The sequence below is a fragment of the Bufo bufo genome, chromosome 2 (genome assembly GCF_905171765.1).
Source record: "Bufo bufo chromosome 2, aBufBuf1.1, whole genome shotgun sequence".
NCBI lineage: Eukaryota > Metazoa > Chordata > Amphibia > Anura > Bufonidae > Bufo > Bufo bufo.
Window position 1 is genome coordinate 50185521 of NC_053390.1, and position 22828 is coordinate 50208348.

The 22828-nt window shown below is 43.1% G+C and overlaps 1 protein-coding gene across 2 annotated transcripts in view; it reads right to left on the reverse strand.

Annotated features, from left to right (window-relative positions):
• Positions 1-22828, reverse strand: part of WDR7 (WD repeat domain 7) — a 363534-nt gene that overhangs the window by 81001 nt on the left and 259705 nt on the right. For both annotated transcript variants that reach the window (XM_040421053.1, XM_040421054.1), the window contains one exon: positions 4494-4611. In XM_040421053.1, the coding sequence (XP_040276987.1) occupies positions 4494-4611 (118 nt within the window). The remainder of the gene's footprint in view (positions 1-4493; positions 4612-22828) is intronic.

Below are 22828 nucleotides of genomic sequence, written 5' to 3' on the forward strand. Positions count from 1 at the left end.
TTCTTTAATTTTGGGCATTCTTTTACAGGAAGGTCCAAAGGTGTTGTCCAGTATTATACTACCGGTAGTAATGGCCTATCCTCAGGATAAGCCTTCAATATCTGATTGGCGGGGGAACGGCCATCCCACACACCTACCGATCAGCTGCTTCCAGGTAGATCTGGCGCCAGAACTACACAACCCTGTCCATTGTGTAGTGGATGGAGCCAGCTACCATTCACTTCAATGGAAGCAGCACTGTAGAACCACATCCATCCAATGTAGTGTGGGCAGGGTTACAGGGTGTCAGACACACCTCTGATCAGACACTGATGGCCTATATAGAGGATAGACCATCAATAATAAAATTCTGGAGAACCCCTTTAAGACTAGAATCAAATCCAGCCTCCAAAGTCATGGTCAAATTTTTGGTTCGCTTTCGTTGGTGCCATTGAGAGACCACCTAGCATAGACATCACTCTGAAATCAGCATTTCGAGGGAGAAACTCAACAAGAGAGAGCGCTGTCCATGCTTTCATCTGGGATAATATGACAAATGTTCAGCCTTAAACAATCAGTGCATGCAAAGAGTTAATGATGAGAAGACATAGAAGGCACAGAATATGTATCAGAAGTGCAGACTGGCATTCCCCAGCAATTAACTGCACAGGAAGGCATTAGAGAGGAAGGGGGTTATGCAATGTTTGCATTGTCCTCCATGTAGCTTCCATGTTTATGGATGACTGCTGGGATTTATGGCCGTCCATCCTACCATTAAACAGTCAGCACAGACTCCAGGACAGGGGCCGCTGACCACTGAGTGCAATGAATACTGACAAGTCAATAGTTTTTTTTTGCTGGAATCTGAGAGGGGAGAGAGAAAGTGTAAGAAAGAGAGAATGAAAGAGAAGACAGGAGCAATGGAAATGAGAAAAAGGAAAGAGAAGTTGAAGGAAGTGGGAGGAGAAAAGAGAGAATGGAAGGAGGAGGAGGGGAGAGAGAGAAAGGAAGAGAGAGAGAAGGGTGGAGGAAAAGGAAATAAGAGGTGAAAAGAGAGAGAAGAGAGGTGGAATGGTAATGAGAAAGTGTCAGGACGAGAGAGAAAGAAGGGAGGATGACGAAAGAAGAGTGGGAAGTAGTAGGAGGAAATAGAAAGAGGAGGAGGAGACAGAGGAAGGGGAGAAGGAGGTGGAAGGGGAGAGAAAAGTGGGACGAGAAAATAAAGGAAAGAAGGAGGAGGAGTAAGTGACAGAAGGGAGAAGAAAGAAGTGGGAAGATGAAATAACGATGATATGGAGGAGGAGAAAGTGAAAAAATGAAGAGTGGAAGAGGAAAGAAAGAAAGAAAGAAAAGGGGGGAAAAGGGTGGGGACAAGAGGGAGAAGGAGAAAAAAAGAAAAGAAAGAAGGAAGGCAGGAGAGGAGGGAGACAAAGAACAGAAGGGAGTAGAAGAGGAGAGAGAATGAATAAGAAAGTGATAAAGAAAGTAGAAGCAAGGGGGAGGAGGAGAAAAGGGAAGGAAAGAAGGGCGAGAGAGAAGGGAGGCAAAGGGAGAAAGGGAAGAGCAAGAAAAAGAAAGGGAGAGAGAGGAAGAAAAAGAGAGAGATGAGGGGGGAAAAGAGACAGAGGGAGGAGACTCCAAATCACCAGTTCTTTAAGTGTTGAACTCCTGTTGATGAGATATTGATGGTCTATTCTGGGGATAGGAAATCAGGATCAAAATTCCAGAAAACCTATTAAAGGGTATGATCACATGATGCTGTAAAAACCCACTGCAGTTCGCTTTGGATGCTGAAGGCCTGCGTGCAGCTTAGCTCCACGAATGGCATCCGCTGCGGCTTCAAGTGGTGTCTGTCCATACACCGTGGCAAGAAAGGACATGTCCCTTCTTGGCGCAGTTGCGGCTTAAAACCGACAGTGAACTGCAGCATTTACTCGCATTAAAAACAACGAGGTTGACGCTGGAATTTTAAAGTCTGCGCCAAAATTCTGGAGGCCTTAACCGCCATGTGAATGGGCCCTAAAGTTTACATTTCTTCACCCTCTAAAATTTCCTGCCATATGTTGCCTAAGGAAAGAAAATGTAAAAAATCATATGTTACATAGTAACCAATCAATAATTAAAACAATAGGAGTGAAAGCCCTGCTCGCAAGAGCTGACAATCTATGAGGAATTAGGGGTGACACAAGGGATAAAAAAGTGCTGGTCTTTTTTTACTGGAGGGTATTTAGCTTTGTAACACTACATAAGACAATAATGACGCTACCATGAGTGGCCACTAGGGGTGTAAGATCCCAGGGCTCATTTTCACTTTTTCTTTTTTTTTTTTACTTGCGGAGATCTTTACTTACACATATTAGAGTGGTATCGACGTACTGACTGTCCCTCTGAATGAGAGGACGATCAATTGGCTGTAATTTCAATTTTGTCATAAAGAATAGTAAAACTGGGCTGAGGCTACTGAACGCTCTCAGAGGACCAGAAAAACTTCAATAATTACGGCTGCTGTCTCAAATTGACTGTCTGAGAGGGAACGGCAGCCAGAAAAGTCACCAGCACGTGAGAAGATCTCCTGGTTTATTAATGTAGCATCGAGTCCCTCTTTTCTGAAGCTTGGAAGGCACCTAACTAGGATCGGAAATCTACAAGCATATCCCTTTACTTGAGATGTCTACAAGACTGTTGCTGACCTAGTGGATAGCTGGAACCCCTCTATGCACAATGGGACGGGGGGTGAATCTCTGGCACTACTGGCTGGCAATCAAGAGGCATCCATCACATGCGAGTTGTATTTCAATTGTTCCACAATTGGCATCTTAGGGGGTCATTTTGTGAACTCTACTGCATTCACTGGATCATCACTTTTGTTTATATATAGATTCATTCTACACTCAAATTTGAGTTACTTTGTACACACAAAACTTACCCTGTACTGATCCTGAGTTACATCCTGTATTAAACTCCAGAGCTGCACTCACTATTCTGCTGGTGCAGTCACTGTGTACATACATTACTTATCCTGTACTGATCCTGAGTTACATCCTGTATTATACTCCAGAGCTGCACTCACTATTCTGCTGGTGCAGTCACTGTGTACATACATTACTTATCCTGTACTGATCCTGAGTTACATTCTGTATCATACTCCAGAGCTGCACTCACTATTCTGCTGGTGGAGTCACTGTGTACATACATTATTTATCCTGTACTGAACCTGAGTTACATCCTGTATTATACTCCAGAGCTGCACTCACTATTCTGCCAGTGGAGTCACTGTGTACATACATTGCTAACCCTGTATCATACTCCAGAGCTGAAATCACTATTCTGCTGTTGGAGTCACTGTATACATACATTACTTATCCTGTACTGATCCTAAGTTACATCCTATATTATACTCCAGAGCTGCACTCACTATTCTTCTGGTGGAGGAGTCACTGTGTACATACATTACTTATTCTGCACTGATCCTGAGTTATACCCTGTATTATACTCCAGAGCTGCACTCACTATTCTGCTGGTGGAGTCACTGTGTACATTACATTACTTATCCTGTACTGATCCTGAGTTACATCCTGTATTATACTCCAGAGTACACAGTGACTCAATCAGCAGAAAAGTGAGTGCAGCTCTGGAATATAATACAGGATGTAACTCAGGATCAGTACAGGAAAAGTAATGTAATGCATGTACAAAGTAACTCCACCAGCAGAATAGTGAGTGCTGCTCTGGTGTATAATACAGAAAGAAAACTGCAATTAGAAATCAACAGTTTCTAACTCTACACTGCAAAATCTTTGTGACTGTGAATGTATAGATCACTTTCTACAAATCAACAGTAAGGGTCCATTCACACGTGCGCAAAATAGGTGCGGAACGGGTGCAGACCCATTCATTTTCAATGGGGCCGGAATGTGCTGTCCGTATCCGCACATGCGGATTCGCACTTCCGCATCTGTGCCTCCGTTTCCGCAATTGCGGACAAGACTAGGCATTTTCTATTATAGTGCCGGCGATGTGCGGTGCGCAAATTGCGGAATGCACATTGCATGTGTCCGTGTTTTGCGGATCCGCAAAACACTTACGGACGCGTGAATGGACCCTTAAACGGGCTTTCCAGGTTTTAGATTGTGATGACCTATCCTTAGTATAGCTCATCGATATGTCATTAGGCAGTGACGGTGGAACAGGTGTAGTACCAGAACATAACCAGAGACATGTCACACAGGAGTCTGGAAAAGTAGGCAGAATATCAATGTGGGAACTACAATCGCCACAATCTCTGCTGTCACCCAGCTTTCCCAGAATCAGATACAGAAATAGATGAATATAATTCAAGGCAACTTAGGAGGACTAAAGTTTATTTTAAAAAAATGAAGCATTTAGCACAAAAAACCCTTAGACCTTTTGGTGCCCCACGTGGGGGGCTATTATGCTCCACACAGGCTTTACCAGTAGTGAATGAGAGGCGGATTTAACCATGCAGAAAGGAGAAGATGGGGAGAGATTTTTACCTCCTTAGCAATCGTTGTTATGAAGGCGGGTGGTCTGGCCGTGGCAATGAGCGACAGAGCGTGTCGTGCCGAGCGGGCGGAGTCAGCTCCCGGGCTCAGGGGTAGCGAGATTGTGATGCTAAACAGGGATCAGGCAGAAAGGAAGGGAGGAAAGAACAAAAAAAAAAAAGTCTGCATTAGAAATATATAGAGTGAAAAGATTAGACACAGCTTATAACGTCAGCCCAAGGTCAATGGGATCACTCAAACAGTTCCAATATAATGGACTCCCGACAAAGAGGAGCGATTACGCGTCCGGGTGTTCCTGCACCAAACACTAAATCGAATAATTAAGCGTGAAGATTGAAAACACTATGTGAACGCGTCCAAAGTTATAAAGGACTCTTGATAACAAATCATACGCTCGCAGCGCTGAATACGCAGCACAAAGACCCCCGCGCTGCCGCAATGCAAGTTTTTTAGCTAGCAGATGGATGCGATTAATGAAAAACACTTCCTGTCTTCTCCGCTTCCCTGCAACGATTTTGCCAAAAGTTGCAGATTTTATAATAGGTATGGGCCCTTTTAAATGAGTCGAGAGTCAATCGATGATTAAACAAGTCGATCGGCGCTCAAGGGCCTTTCACACAGGTGATGCAAAATGAATTGGGGACGAATGATCGTTATTACGATCGTTTAGCTCCATACAGTTTGCACATTGTTGGGAGCACATCTCCTCTTTACACAGGGGTGTGCTGACAAGATGAGGATTTTTGTGGTTGCATAAAAGATCTGCTCACCTGAAAAAGACGTGTTTTCTCATTTGTCGGCTGATAGGTGGGGTGTACAGAGGGGCTGAAGATCAGCATCTGTCAGCAGTTTTGTACCTATGACACTGGCTGACCTGTTATATTTGCGCTTGGCAGCTGACGACATCTGTGTTGGTCCCATGTTCATATGTGCCCGCATTGCTGAGAAAAATTATGTTTTGATATATGCAAATGAGACTCTAGGAGCAACGGGGGCGTTGCCATTACACCTAGAGACTCTGCTCTCTCTGCAACTGCCACGCCCTCTGCACTTTGATTGACAGAGCCAGGTGTAATGACGTTTTCACTGTTTGTCCCTGTAAATCACAGAGAAAAGGGCGCGGCAGTTGCAGAGAGAGCAGAGCCTTAAGGTGTAATGGTAACGCCCACGTTGCTCCTAGAGACATATTTACATATGTTAAAACATTCTTTTTCTCAGCAATGCGGGCACATATGAACATGGGACCAACACAGATGCCTTCAGCTGCCAAGCGCACATGCAACAGGTCATACACCTTCATAGGTACAAATCTTCTGACAGATGCGCTTTAAAGGAATTATCCTACTAATTAAAAAAATTATCTGCAGCAATGCACACTATTATTTTGACCTTAATAAATGCAAAAATGCAGCTATCCAGTGAAATTTTCACCCTTACTCACTTTCTGCGGGCAGGCAGGAGCTCCCCCATGTGTTGATCAAGCACCTGCATTTCCAAGGAGTGCAGTCAGCTTGCTAAACACTTCCTCCCTTGTCCCTCACACACAGCCCCAGCTAATCCACTAATACATAGGTAAGGTATGTGTCACGGCGGGGAGTGGGGGAAACCCCCCGCCGTGCGGTGTCAAAGGGTAAAGGGGATCAGCCTGGCCAAAAGGAGTAATATGGGAGCAGGTCACCTCCTACAACATCCTCTCCCTGACTCCTCACCGTATGAGCGGACCCCGATGGTAGGACGACTCATACTCAGGATTCCTAGACATAAGTCACCCTGGTAATCCCTCACTTAGGAACAGGGGAGAGACGACCAGTTCATCCCAGTAATGGAGGAACAGGAGTCTCTATCTGAGGCCAGGCTGCAAGGAGAGGGGAACACATACAGCTATAGAGATGGCAGGTAAGTGAGACCAGTAACATACCTACCTGCCACAGACACACTGACTGGAACCCGTGCACAAGTGCTGGTGTCCACACCAACATTAAGGACACAGCACACACCACAAACCACACAGGAACCCAGGACAGCCATAGCTGCAATAAACATAAGACACCATAAAAACAACTTCTATGACCACAAGGATGGCCCTCACTGGACAGATGGCATATGAAGACCAGGAGGATAGCTCCAGCATACCCCCAGCTTCAGGCATCCAGCAGAGGCTGAATAGCCCAAGCAGCCGCACCCACACACACATAAACCCAGTGATAAAACACTAGGAAGGGAGTTAACCCTTCCAACACCAGACAAGGGGAGGAAGCCACTTAAAGGGGAAGTGCACACACAAGCATGGAAAGCTACACGTTGCCGCAGGCAACAACATGCGTGGCAACCATGTCACAGCAATCACCCAGAAGGCCAAGACACTGCCACCGCATGCACACACAGCAACACGTTGCCGCGGGCAACTGCAAGTGTAGCAACAGTGTCACAGAGCACACCATAGGCCGTGACAGTATGTGATGGTTTCCTTAATTTCCTTCTCCCACTGTCTAGTGAGAGATACAGCGATATGTTGCTATGAATTTAGAAGGGATGAATAAATGATGTCTGGGCGGCTTCACCTGCTTCACTATGAGGTCAATACGTCGGCACTGAGAGGCGGAAGGGAGGTTACATGTCACCACCACACAGCGTCAAAGTCAGGGGAGGCTTGTGCCTCTAGAAAAGATTCCCACCATGATGGAATTTTCCCCATAGGGGAGCAGTGAGATTCTTCCACAGTTTCAGTAACCATGATATTATGACCCTTAGGCTGTTCCCATCTTATGTGATGACATATTGCTAGGATATGCCACCACTTTATGATCGGTGGGAGCTCCGACCCCTGGGACCCCAGCGATCCTTTGAATCAATGGAACCCAGTGTTGGCCACATTCGACTTCAACACAACTTCCAAATCTTTATCTGTACTTCACTTCTATTTAATACCCATACATCCCAAATTACAACCAACACAGCAAAGGGCTCTTCACATACAATGCTCCAAACCCCAATATCTGACACTGCAGCTCAACAATGACACTTTCTGTGCCAGACTCCCCTACTCTACTTTTTTAAATAAGTGTCTTCCTGTAATGTAAACCAAATGCAGTATCTGGTTATCATCTTAGGCTCTGTTCACACTACCGTTATGGCTTCTGTCCTATCAGAAAACTGTTTAAATCGTCTTTTTAGATTAAAAATATTTTCCTTAGAATGTTTTTATTTATATTTATGTCACTATCTACAGTTGCAAGAAAAAGTATGTGAACCCTTTGGAATGATATGGATTTCTGCACAAATTAGTCATAAAATGTGATCTGATCTTCATCTAAGTCACAACAATAGACAATCACAGTCTGCTTAAACTAATAACACACAAAGAATTAAATGTTACCATGTTTTTATTGAACACGCCATGTAAACATTCACAGTGCAGGTGGAAAAAGTATGTGAACCCCTAGACTAATGACATCTCCAAGAGCTAATTGGAGTGAAGTGTCAGCCAACTGGAATCCAATCATGAGATGAGATTGGAGGTGTTGGTTACAGCTGCCCTGCCCTATAAAAAACACACACCAGTTCTGGGTTTGCTTTTCACAAGAAGCATTGCCTGATGTGAATGATGCCTCGCACAAAAGAGCTTTCAGAAGACCTACGATTAAGAATTGTTGACTTGCATAAAGCTGGAATAGGTTATAAAAGTATCTCCAAAAGCCTTGCTGTTCATCAGTCCACGGTAAGACAAATTGTCTATAAATGGAGAAAGTTCAGCTCTGCTGCTACTCTCCCTAGGAGTGGCCGTCCTGTAAAGATGACTGCAAGAGCACAGCGCAGACTGCTCAATGAGGTGAAGAAGAATCCTAGAGTGTCAGCTAAAGACTTACAAAAGTCTCTGGCATATGCCAACATCCCTGTTAGCGAATCTACGATACGTAAAACACTAAACAAGAATGGATTTCATGGGAGGATACCACAGAGGAAGCCATTGCTGTCCAATAAAAACATTGCTGCACGTTTACAGTTTCCACAAGAGCACCTGGATGTTCCACAGCAGTACTGGCAAAATATTCTGTGGACAGATGAAACCAAAGTGGAGTTGTTTGGAAGAAACACACAACACTATGTGTGGAGAAAAAGAGGCACAGCACACCAACATCAAAACCTCATCCCAACTATGAAGTATGGTGGTGGGGGCATCATGGTTTGGGGCTGCTTTGCTGCGTCAGGGCCAGGACGGATTGCTATCATCGAAGGAAAAATGAATTCCCAAGTTAATCAAGACATTTTGCAGGAGAACTTAAGGCCATCTGTCCACCGGCTGAAGCTTAACAGAAGATGGGTTTTGCAACAGGACAACGACCCAAAGCATAGAAGAAAATCAACAACAGAATGGCTTAAACAGAAGAAAATACGCCTTCTGGAGTGGCCCAGTCAGAGTCCTGACCTCAACCCGATTGAGATCCTGTGGCATGACCTCAAGAAAGCGATTCACACCAGACATTCCAAGAATATTGCTGAACTGAAACAGTTCTGTAAAGAGGAATGGTCAAGAATTACTCCTGACCGTTGTGCATGTCTGATCTGAAACTACAGGAAACGTTTGATTGAAGTTATTGCTGCCAAAGGAGGTTAAACCAGTTATTAAATCCAAGGGTTCACATACTTTTTCCACCTGCACTGTGAATGTTTACATGGTGTGTTCAATAAAAACATGATAACATTTAATTATTTGTGTGTTATTAGTTTAAGCAGACTGTGATTGTCTATTGTTGCGACTTAGATGAAGATCAGATCACATTTTATGACCAATTTGTGCAGAAATCCATATCATTCCAAAGGGTTCACATATTTTTTTTTTCAAATATACAGTTGCAAGAAAAAGTATCTAAAATTCAGCAATTTTACCATTGTTTACTAAAACTAATATGTTGAGACTTTCTGTTCTGTACAAATCCTTTCTCAGCAGTCATCTTATTATAATCACAGGCAGGATTACAATGACAGGAAATCTATATATACACACTGCTCAAAAAAAAAAGGGAACACAAAAATAACACATCCTAGATCTGAATTAATTAAATATTCTTCTGAAATACTTTGTTCTTTACATAGTTGAATGTGCTGACAACAAAATCACACAAAAATAAAAAATGGAAATCAAATTTTTCAACCCATGGAGGTCTGGATTTGGAGTCACACTCAAAATTAAAGTGGAAAAACACACTACAGGCTGATCCAACTTTGATGTAATTTCCTTAAAACAAGTCAAAATGAGGCTCAGTAGTGTTTGTGGCCTCCACGTGCCTGTATGACCTCCCTACAACGCCTGTGCCTGCTCCTGATGAGGTGGCAGACGGTCTCCTGAGGGATCTCCTCCCAGACCTGGACTAAAGCATCTGCCAACTCCTGGACAGTCTGTGGTGCAACGTGACGTTGGTGGATAGAGCGAGACATGATGTCCCAGATGTGCTCAATTGGATTCAGGTCTGGGGAACGGGCGGGCCAGTCCATAGCATCAATGCCTTCGTCTTGCAGGAACTGCTGACACACTCCAGCCACATGAGGTCTAGCATTGTCTTGCATTAGGAGGAACCCAGGGCCAACCGCACCAGCATATGGTCTCACAAGGGGTCTGAGGATCTCATCTCGGTACCTAATGGCAGTCAGGCTACCTCTGGCGTGCACATGGAGGGCTGTGCGGCCCTCCAAAGAAATGCCACCCCACACCATTACTGACCCAATGCCAAACCGGTCATGCTGGAGGATGTTGCAGGCAGCAGAACGTTCTCCACGGCGTCTCCAGACTCTGTCACATGTGCTCAGTGTGAACCTGCTTTTATCTGTGAAGAGCACAGGGCGCCAGTGGCGAATTTGCCAATCTTCGTGTTCTCTGGCAAATGCCAAACGTCCTGCACGGTGTTGGGCTGTAAGCACAACCCCCACCTGTGGACGTCGGGCCCTCATATCACCCTCATGGAGTCTGTTTATGACCGTTTGAGCAGACACATGCACATTTGTGGCCTGCTGGAGGTCATTTTGCAGGGCTCTGGCAGTGCTCCTCCTGTTCATCCTTGCACAAAGGCGGAGGTAGCGGTCCTGCTGCTGGGTTGTTGCCCTCCTACGGCCTCCTCCACGTTTCCTGATGTACTGGCCTGTCTCCTGGTAGCGCCTCCATGCTCTGGACACTACACTGACAGACACAGCAAACCTTCTTGCCACAGCTCGCATTGATGTGCCATCCTGGATAAGCTGCACTACCAGAGCCACTTGTGTGGGTTGTAGACTCTGTCTCATGCTACCACTAGAGTGAAAGCACCGCCAGCATTCAAAAGTGACCAAAACATCAGCCAGGAAGCATAGGAACTGAGAAGTGGTCTGTGATCACCACCTGCAGAACCACTCCTTTATTGGGGGTGTCTTGCTAATTGCCTATAATTTCCACCTGTTGTCTATCCCATTTGCACAACAGCATGTGAAATTGATTGTCACTCAGTGTTGCTTCCTAAGTGGACAGTTTGATTTCACAGAAGTGTGATTGACTTGGAGTTACATTGTGTTGTTTAAGTGTTCCCTTTATTTTTTTGAGCAGTGTATATATATATATATATATATATATATATATATATATATATATATATACATATACACACATAGATACATACACTCCCCCTCACTGTACAGTGATGTCTGCACAAGCACAGAAGTCAATGAAGTCCCCTCCAGTCTATTGTACCTATGGGCCATATAACTGCTGTTAGGTGAATATCTAAACAGTAAGTTTTGACATGTAATGAGACTTCGTAGCCAGTGAGAAAACCGCACAAATCAGGATAGGAACAAAGAAAAAAAAAAAAAAATCACCAAAAGTTCTAAAAAAAAATATATGTTTAGCATAAAAACTTGATTTCAACAACAGATCATCTTCTACTGTAGCTGCTATGGTGTCTCCCATACACAGCACACAGAAAAGAGGAGATCCTGCTCCTTTATCTCTCTGTAGCACACCCTCAGATGTAGTAGCAGGATGGAGGACATTATACAGCAGTACTGAGCAGTGTGGCTGCGAATCCAGCACTAGGGTGAAATAGAAAACTTACTATGACCAGCAAAAGAATCTTGCTGTTTAGATCGCACAATCTGCTGCCCATAAACCCTAATTTATGCACCTGCAAGAACTACAGGATCACCCGATATATGAGCGCTTTGCTCGTTCGTGGGGTGATCGGAGCACATTTAGACGTACAGATTGTCGGGAACGAGCGTTCGCAGAAACGTTACTGATATGTAAATCCACTGGCATTGGGGCAGATTTATCATAGCCTGGCGGCGTATGCCTGGCTGTGATAACCTGGCGAGCTGCCAGATGCTATGCTTGATTTGTGAAGAGCAGCATCCGGCAGTCCATCCGAACTGGCTGGTGTGGATCTATGCCAGAAAACTGCACTAGTGAGCATACCCTTATATATATACTGTACTAGTGAGCATACCCATATATATATATATATATATATATATATATATATATACTGTACTAGTGAGCATACCCTTATATATATATACTGTACTAGTGAGCATACCCATATATATATATATATATATATATATAAACACTGTACTAGTGAGCATACCCTTATATATATATATATATATATATACACACACACACACACACACACACACACAGTACAGACCAAAAGTTTGGACTCACCTTCTCAAAGAGTTTTCTTTATTTTCATGACTATGAAAATTGTAGATTCACATTGAAGGCATCAAAACTATGAATTAACACATGTGGAATTATATACATAACAAAAAAGTGTGAAACAACTGGAAATATGTAATATTCTAGGTTCTTCAAAGTAGCCACCTTTTGCTTTGAGTACTGCTTTGCACACTCTTGGCATTCTCTTGATGAGCTTCAAGAGGTAGTCCCCTGAAATGGTCTTCCAACAGTCTTGAAGGAGTTCCCAGAAATGCTTAGCATTTGTTGGCCCTTTTGCCTTCACTCTGCGGTCCAGCTCACCCCAAACCATCTCGATTGGGTTCAGGTCCGGTGACTGTGGAGGCCAGGTCATCTGGTGCAGCCCCCTATCACTCTCCTTCATGGTCAAATAGCCCTTACACAGACTGGAGGTGTGTTTGGGGTCATTGTCCTGTTGAAAAATAAATGATGGTCCAACTAAATGCAAACCGGATGGAATAGCATGCCGCTGCAAGATGCTGTGGTAGCCATGCTGGTTCAGTATGCCTTCAATTTTGAATAAATCCCCAACAGTGTCACCAGCAAAGCACCCCCACACCATCACATCTCCTCCTCCATGCTTCACGGTGGGAACCAGGCATGTAGAGTCCATCCGTTCACCTTTTCTGCGTCGCACAAAGACACGGTGGTTGGAACCAAAGATCTCAAATTTGGACTCATCAGACCAAAGCACAGATTTCCACTGGTCTAATGTCCATTCCATGTGTTCTTTAGCCCAAACAAGTCTCTTCTGCTTGTTGCCTGTCCTTAGCAGTGGTTTCCTAGCAGATATTCTACCATGAAGGCCTGATTCACACAGTCTCCTCTTAACAGTTGTTCTAGAGATGTGTCTGCTGCTAGAACTCTGTGTGGCATTGACCTGGTCTCTAATCTGAGCTGCTGTTAACCTGCGATTTCTGAGGCTGGTGACTCGGATGAACTTATCCTCCGCAGCAGAGGTGACTCTTGGTCTTCCTTTCCTGGGGCGGTCCGCATGTGAGCCAGTTTCTTTGTAGCACTTGATGGTTTTTGTGACTGCACTTGGGGACACTTTCAAAGTTTTCCCAATTTTTTGGACTGACTGACCTTCATTTCTTAAAGTAATGATGGCCACTCGTTTTTCTTTACTTAGCTGCTTTTTTCTTGCCATAATACAAATTCTAACAGTCTATTCAGTAGGACTATCAGCTGTGTATCCACCTGACTTCTCCTCAACGCAACTGATGGTCCCAATCCCATTTATAAGGCAAGAAATCCCACTTATTAAACCTGACAGGGCACACCTGTGAAGTGAAAACCATTTCAGGTGACTACCTCTTGAAGCTCATCAAGAGAATGCCAAGAGTGTGCAAAGCAGTAATCAAAGCAAAAGGTGGCTACTTTGAAGAACCTAGAATATGACATATTTTCAGTTGTTTCACACGTTTTTGTTATGTATATAATTCCACATGTGTTAATTCATAGTTTTGATGACTTCAGTGTGAATCTACAATTTTCATTGTCATGAAAATAAAGAAAACTCTTTGAATGAGAAGGTGTGTCCAAACTTTTGGTCTGTACTGTATATACTGTACTAGTGAGCATACCTATATATATATATATATATATTTATATATATACTGTACTAGTGAGCATACCCATATATATATATATACTGTACTAGTGAGCATACCCATATATATATATATATACTGTACTAGTGAGCATACCCTTATATATATATATATATATATATATATAGTACTAGTGAGCATACCCTTATATATATATATATATATATACTGTACTAGTGAGCATACCCTTATATATATACTGTACTAGTGAGCATACCCTTATATATATACTGTACTAGTGAGCATACCCTTATATATACTGTACTAGTGAGCATACCCTTATATATACTGTACTAGTGAGCATACCCATATATATATATATATATATATACTGTACTAGTGAGCATACACATATATACTGTACTAGTGAGCATACCCTTATATATACACTATAATAGTGAGCATAACCTTATATATACTACAATAGTGAGCATAACCTTATATATACTCTACTAGTGAGCATACCCTTATATATATATATATATATACTGTACTAGTGAGCATAACCTTATATATACTGTACTAGTGAGCATACCCTTATATATACTGTACTAGTGACAATACCCTTATATATATACTATAATAGTGAGCATACCCTTATATATACTATACTAGTGAGCATACCCTTATATATACTGTACTGGTGAGCATACCCTTATATATACTGTACTAGTGACAATACCCTTATTTATATACTATAATAGTGAGCATACCCTTATATATACTGTACTAGTGAGCATACCCTTATATATCCCGTACTAGTGACCATACCCTTATATATCCCGTACTAGTGACCATACCCTTATATATACTGTATTAGTCACCATACCCTTATATATACAGAACTAGTGACCATACCCTTACCTTTGTGTGCCCTCATATATAGTGCAAGATGCAGCCATATTAAATATAATATGTGAACCCCTATATGTGAGGCCAGACTCATACTCAGAATAATACTCCAGCATTATAATAAATTGGGAAGTAGAGGTCAGTATCCCATGTTTCACCACCCCCTGGCACGTGCTGCTGCCTACAAGACGACTTCTGTCATTCCTGGTTTGGCAAAAAACAAAGAAAAAAAAACTACATTTTGAAAAGCAACAGGCTCCTCGCTAAATCATTTCCATCACTCCGGAGGGGTACTACGTGGCCAGAGATTAACCCCCTCCTGCAGCTGGACCAGCTGGCTTCCATGTCGGCTTTCAGAGTAAAAGCTGCGGATGATGGAGCTTCCACACTGGACCGACTTCATCTGCAAACAAAGGCAGGTTTAGGAGCCTACCCCAGAAGCATCGCCAACTGTTCCCACTATTTCACAGCAGCCTAAAGGGGGTAATTGTTCTTCAATATCCACAGATGACCACACAATGAGGGCTGTGGAAAGGACCTACTCGAGAAAGACACACAAACCCTCTAAATCTGCACAGGTATCGATGGACTTTGCTATAACATAGGCAGCAGACATGTAAAGCTTCTACAAGGTATAAGTACTAATGCAGACCACAAAAAGTGGGATATTACTGCCCCATACTTGCAGTGTGAAGGGTCATACCCAGATACACCAAGAATATGTTGATCATACAGTTTGGAAAATTTCACAGTAAATTGGGTAAGCCTACTCTAACAAGAAAGGAATGGACAGCACCCCCTACTGTGACATTAGTGCATGAGCAGGGTCCTGGCGTCCGAGGCTGGAAGATGCATTCATAGGCAGCTTGGTTAGAACGCAAATCAGTAATTCACCGCACTAAAATAAACCTATAAAAAAGAGAGGCAAACATATTCCGCCCCACAATTATCCTCCTATCACTTTAATGATCACTGTCACCCACAAAGTGACAACACTCTCCTCCTGCGGTTCCTACTGTTTCAAAGGTCTGCTTGGAGTTACAGTGTTGTATCCAAAGCCATATTGTATCACCTCAAATGATGAGTGGACAGGTCACTGCCTCCCATAAAGATCAGCACACTCCTCTCCTGCTTTCACAACTCCCATAATCTGCTTGAATTTATTGTGTTATATTCCCATTCACTTTATGACATAGTCTCAGTCACACACTACAGCCTTGTTTCATAACTAAAAGGTGTGGACGGGTGGTGGTCTCTACCATCATCAGTGTACTCCACTCCTGCTTTCATACAAGGTGTAATATTCCCATTCATAGTATGACAATGTCACAGTTAAATTACAACCCTGTCCTCATTTACCATTACGAGGAGTGATTTGGTCACTGCCTCCAACAAGATCAGCACACTACTCTTCTGCTGCTGTCATTCTCATGATATGCTTGTATTCTTGTGTTGTATTCCCATTCACAATGCAACACTACCAGTTACATAACTATCATTCTGAGTAGTCAGATTGCTGCCTCCACACTATTTTCCTGCTGCTGTCATCATTCACATTGCTAGAACTGAAGGTACAACATTCCCATTCTTATTTACCATCTTTACGACTGCTCAGGACCGTCAGGTCACTGCCTCCACCAACATCAGCATACTACTCTCCAGCGGCTTTCATCATTCCCATGATCTGCTTGTGTTCAAAGTGTTATATTCCCATTCATATAGCAACAAACCGCTCTGCCATCTAAACCATCACCACAAGTGGCCAGGTCACTGCCTCTGCCAAGATCAGCACACTACTCTCCTGCTGCTGCTGCCGTCATCATTCCCATGATCTGCTTCCACTAAGATTAGTGCACTATTCTCCTGCTGCTGTTCACATCATTCCCATGATCTGCTTGTGTTCAAGGCGTTATATTCCCATTCATACTGCAACACTGCTAAGTTACATGCAGCTCTATCCTCTAACCATTACAAGAAGCCAGTTCACTACCTTTACCAAGAGCAGCACACTACTCTCCTGCTGCTGTCATCATTCCCATGAGCTGCTTGCCTCCAGCTTATTATATTCTTATTTATAATAAAATAATGCCCCTTTTAGATAGAGCCCTCTCTGCATTACCATCATCACAAGTGGTCAATTAACCGCCTCCAACAAAATCACCACACTATTCTCCTGCTGCTGTCATCATTCATGTGATCTGCTAGAATTGAAGGTGCAACTTTCCCATTCACGTTACAGTACTATCCTTATTCACCAACATTGCAAATGGTCAGGTCATTGACTCCACTAAGATCAGCACAGTACTCTCCTGCTGCTGTTGATATCATTCTGATGATCTGCTTGTATTGAAGGTGTTATATTCCCACTCATTGCAACACTGCTAAGTTAGATGCAGCTCTGTCCTCTTAACCATCATCACGAGTGGACAGGTCACTGTCTCCTCCAACATAAGCACACTACTCTCCTTCTGCTGCTGTCATCATTCTTATTTATATGACAACAAAGCCACTCTTACATGGAGCACTGTCCTCATTACCATCATCCCAAATGGTCAGGTCACTGCCTCCAACAAAATCCTCACACGACTCTCCTGCTGCTTCTGTCATCATTCCCATGATTTAGGGTGTTATTTATATTACAACACTGTGCCAGTTACCTGGAGCCCTGTCCTCATAACCAACATGAGTGGTCAGGTCACTGCCTCCAACAAGATCAGCACACTCCTCATCTGCTGCTGTCATTGTTCCAATGACTCAAAGACTACAATCTTTTCTACCTCTACCGACTGCCACACTCATTCGGACCATACCCATGAAGTAATTTAGATAGACTGCACAGAAACAACTAGAAGACGAAGAGTGAAATAAATATGAAGGTTGTGTTCTTATCATAGGAACAAGTACCAAAATGTAGCGGTACATGTCTTGGTGGTATATCTGCAAGCACTGCATGAGGAATACTAAACATCTGCAATAAATAAAAAATAGATGAAAAAATCTCCTACCAAACAGCAATGATGATAATTAGACATTGCAGCGAGAAAGTAATAAACGTACTTCAAAGACTAAAGATAAGACCAATTAAGTCTAGAAGATACCATCACATTTAAGAGTTTGCGCCAAGTCATAATGAGTTATGGGTGAAAATTATTTGGGGGTTAACCCATAAATCCAGGGTAGGATTTGTTCAGTTCCCCCAGGTTCCTGAGAATTCACTATAAAAAACAGCATCAGATGTTCATATTGTCAAGCCTTAAAATTAGAAGCTCCTCTGGCTCGATGCTGAAGGCCCATGGTCTGTGGCCAACTTATTGGCTTGGCGATATGGCACTGAGGGTTGACATATACAATGGGGCTGCAGTGCTCATAGGCTTCTGGTGCTCATCATCGCTGGTGTTACTTCCAGGAGACCCATCAATGAGCAAAACGAAGGGGAAGCAGGGATGCCATGATTGCTGCCTGATGGGGGTTTGACCATTAAAAACTGATGGCTTATCCTCGTAAACTCCTTTAATTTTGGAGACTGCCACTGGTGTGGGCAATTTTAATGTGTATGGAGATCTCCTGACTGTCCCTTAAAGACGTATACTGAGTGAGACTACAATAAGTCATGTGGGTTTTGCCATGTTTAATCCTTAAAGGGGTTGTCCAGGTCGAAGGTACTGATGACCTGTCCTTGTCCTCAGGATAGGTCATCCATTTCAGATTGATGGGGGTCTGAAACCTGTCATCTTCACCTACCAGCTCTTCTCAGCAGCCACCGGAAAATAACTCAGTGGTCGTAGTCAGAAGCCAACAGCACCCTCTAGTATGTAGTGGCCGTCCAGGGTTACTGCGGCTCAACTCCCATTCAATCTTTTGAGTGGGACCGGCCTACCATCTAAATGTATATGAGGGTCACCAGACACTTCACGTTGGTAGATGTCAGTGGGAAAGAAGGATTTAGAGAAGTTGCCACTAGGGTGTCTGGCAGGGGCTTATTCCCCTCTCCTTAATGAGACCACATGCATGCTTGGCCATGTGTGCATGTGTATGGGGGTCTGGAGGAACAGCAGTCGACTGAAGAAAAGTTCACCTGATAGCTATCTAAGATGGGAGCTGCCTTTAGTTGACATAAGGGAAAGGCTGCTGTGAGATTATTGTGCGTGATCCACCTCTCCACTAGGGTACGTGTGCATGATTATGTTGGGGTTGGGATGTGGTTGGCCGCGGACAAATTACCATTGAGTCACTGATACCAAAGACAATTCAAGTTTGTTCTTGTCCAGTGAGTGGGTTGGGAGGGTTCACTCTCTGTGACTGACTGCTGAGTGAGGAAGTGACCCACTGGGAGGCAATATGGCTGATGGTGGCAGCTGTCAGATAGCTACTTCCTGTCCGCTAAAGCGGAAATACATACTGCTGAGCTTACTGAAGAAAAACTGCACATGCATACTGTACGCCAGGATTTGGGGGCGTAGGCATCTTTTATATTTTAGCTGGAAGTACATTTTAACCCCAAATAAAAGAAAAAAAAAGAAAAACATTTGGAACTGTTTATTCCGATGCCTGTATATATCACTATGCACAATGTGACCTGTGCCGTCATCTCAGGGATCAGTCAGTCACTGATTCAATTTTTCTACACCGAATGAGACTGAACTTCACCTCTCAATTATTACACAGAAATGTGATTAGGAATCGATGTTGATCCCATTTGCCTCCGTTTCTAAAGGAGTGAATACCATCAGCCACATATCAAACAGTAGGACTGGAGGGCAACAACGAGAAGTCCCAGGCACTATGGAAATGCAGGTCCCCAATGGCCAGAGTTGGACTGGCACAACCAGAGTATCCTCCGGTTAGAGGCCATATCTCGTCTTGTAACTAGGCTAGAGGCCGTATCTCATCTTGTATCCAGGCTAGAGGCCATATCTCATCTTGTATCCAGGCTAGAGGCCGTATCTCATCTTGTATCCAGGCTAGAGGCCGCATCTCATCTTGCATCCAGGCTAGAGGCCGTATCACATCTTGCATCCAGGCTAGAGGCCGTATCTCATCTTGTATCCAGACTAGAGGCCGTATCTCTTCTTGTATCCAGGCTAAAAGCTGTATCTCTTCTTGTATCCAGGCTAAAAGCTGTATCTCATCTTGTATCCAGGCTAGAGGCCGTATCTCATCTTGTATCCAGGCTAGAGGCCGTATCTCATCTTTTATCCAGGCTAGAGGCCGTATCACATCTTGTATCCAGGCTAGAGGCCGTATCTCATCTTGTATCCAGGCTAGAGGCCGTATCTCATCTTGTACCCAGGCTAAAAGCTGTATCTCTTCTTGTATCCAGGCTAGAGGCCGTATCTCATCTTGTATCCAGGCTAGAGGCCGTATCTCATCTTGTATCCAGGCTAGAGACCGCATCTCATCTTGTATCCAGGCTAGAGGCCGTATCTCATCTTGTATCAAGGCTAGAGGCCATATCTCATCTTGTATCCAGGCTAGAGGCTGTATCTCATCTTGTATCTAGGCTAGAGGCCGTATCTCATCTTGTATCCAGGCTAGATGTAGCCCAAGGTTTCATTCCAGCAACTCCTTGAAGTGGGATTTTTATTTTTTATTTTTTATCAATGAGTCTATATATATATATATATATATAGTAAATGTCCTAAAATTGTCCTCACATCCTATTTAAACACACAACTCTTTTCCCGTAAACATGTATTCCTCAGACTAACCTAAAAATACCACCTATGCCTCCATTAGCCTCAGCCCCGCGCCCCGCAGTCTGCAGCTCTCCGTGCACAGAATCAAAACTCAATTAATGCCAGAAAGGAAAATACAAATTTTTTTTTTTAAGGGAGTGAAGCAAAATTCTGCATCGAACCCACATTTATTTTATTCACTGCCTCTCTGCTTTCTCTCCATCAATATGTGTGAGCTGAAATTAAAGATTGGGGGGGGGGAATGGGTTGAAAGAAAAGGCTGCAGAAAGCTCCTACATAAAGCACGCTTAACACCAGAGCAGAAGCCAGGCAGCTGGGCACTGTTATTGTGTACATGCACAAAAGGGGGCAGCTCGGCAGGAGGGCGCCGGGGAGGGGTTGATGCACGCTTCACCCCTGTACACACTTTGTGACTACGCTTCTCCCCTGCCTGCCTCCCTTTTGGCTGTCACTACTGTACCTGTCATGGATGTAAGGGACCATTTTCAATCTAAATCTTGTTATGGATTAATAAGCAAACACTTTCTCGCTTATTATGCAATTTATCATGATGAAAATGGCCTCGGGCTCCTGCGGGCTACATGCTGATACATTCATTTATTCACCAATTGAGAGGCATACTAATCTTTCTGACAGGTGGGGATGTAACAGAAAGATTAAAATTACTTATGGAGAAAGATCCACTGCCCTGACACGGAGAAAAGAATCGCTGCTGCTAAATTTATCTCCTGTTTATGCATATAAAATATCACGACGGCCGGGATCTGGATGCAGAACACGAAACTGCACTACAGACTGTTAATATTATGTATCGTAGACTTCAGGGATAGAAAAAAATATTATGTATTAAATAACAGTATACTACTAATAATAATCTTGTCAGAAAATAATATTTTGCTTCAAGATTAGCACATTAGTTGATTGGAATAGATAATTGAATGTTTATTCATACCTAAAATACACAAAAGTAATTCCTAATTCTAAACAGAATAAAAATAAATATATATATACACACACACACAGTGGATATAAAGAGTCTACACACCCCTGTTAAAATGTCAGGTTTCTGTGATGTAAAAGAAAATAGACAAAGATAAATCATTTCAGAACTTTTTCCACCTATAAAGTGACCTATAAACTGTACAACTCAATTAAAAAACAAATCTTTTTGGTAGAGGGAAGAAAAAATATAAAATATAAAAATAAAAAAATAAAAATAAAAAATGAAAATTAAAAAAATAAATAAAAAAAAATAATAATATGGTTTCATAAGTGTGCACACCCTTAAACTAATACCTTTTGATTTTATTACAGTCTTTTTTGGTAGGAGTCTATCAGCATGGCACATTTTGACTTGGCAAGATTTGCCCACTCTTCTTTGCGAAAACACTCCAAATCTGTCAGATTGCGAGGGCATCTCCTGTGCACAGCCCTCTTCAGATCACCCCACAGATTTTCAATCGGATTCAGCTCTGGGCTCTGGCTGGGCCATTCCAAAACGTTAATCTTCTTCTGATGAAGCCATTCCTTTGTTGATTTGGATGTATGCTTTGGGTCGTTGTCATGCTGAAAGATGAAGTTCCTCTTCATGTTCAGCTTTCTAGCAGAAGCCTGAAGGTTTTGTGCCAATATTGACTGGTATTTGGAACTGTTCATAATTCCCTCTAGCTTAACTAAGGCACCAGTTCCAGCTGAAGAAAAACAGCCCCTTGGCATGATGCTGCCACCACCATGCTTCACTGTGGGTAGGGTGTTCTTTTGGTGATGTGCAGTGTTGTTTTTGCAACATATCTTTTGGAATTATGGCCAAAAAGTTCAACCTTGGTTTCATCAGACCATAACACCTTTTCCCACATGCTTTTGGGAGACTTCAGATGTGTTTTTGCAAAATGTAGCCTGGCTTGGATGTTTTTCTTCGTAAGAAAAGGCTTTCGTCTTGCAACTTTACACCATAGCCCAGACATATGAAGAATACGGGAGATTGTTGTCACATGTACCACACAGCCAGTACTTGTCAGATATTCCTGCAGCTCCTTTAATGTTGCTGTAGGCCTCTTGGTCGCCTCCCAGACCAGTTTTCTTCTCGTCTTTTCATCAATTTTGGAGGGACGTCCAGTTCTTGGTAATGTCACTGTTGTGCCATATTTTCTCCACTTGATGATGACTGTCTTCACTGTGTTCCATGGTATATCTAATGCCTTGGAAATTCTTTTGTACCCTTCTCCTGACTGATACCTTTTAACAATGAGATCCCTCTGATGCTTTGGAAGCTCTCTGTGGACCATGGCTTTTGCTGTGGGATGCGACTTGGGGTCCATTCACACGTCCGCAAAATGGGTCAGCATCCGTTCCGCGGTGCAGACCCATTCATTTTCAATAGGGCCGGAATGTGCTGTCCGCATGACATATGATTGTTCTCCGTACAGGTGCATGGATATATTG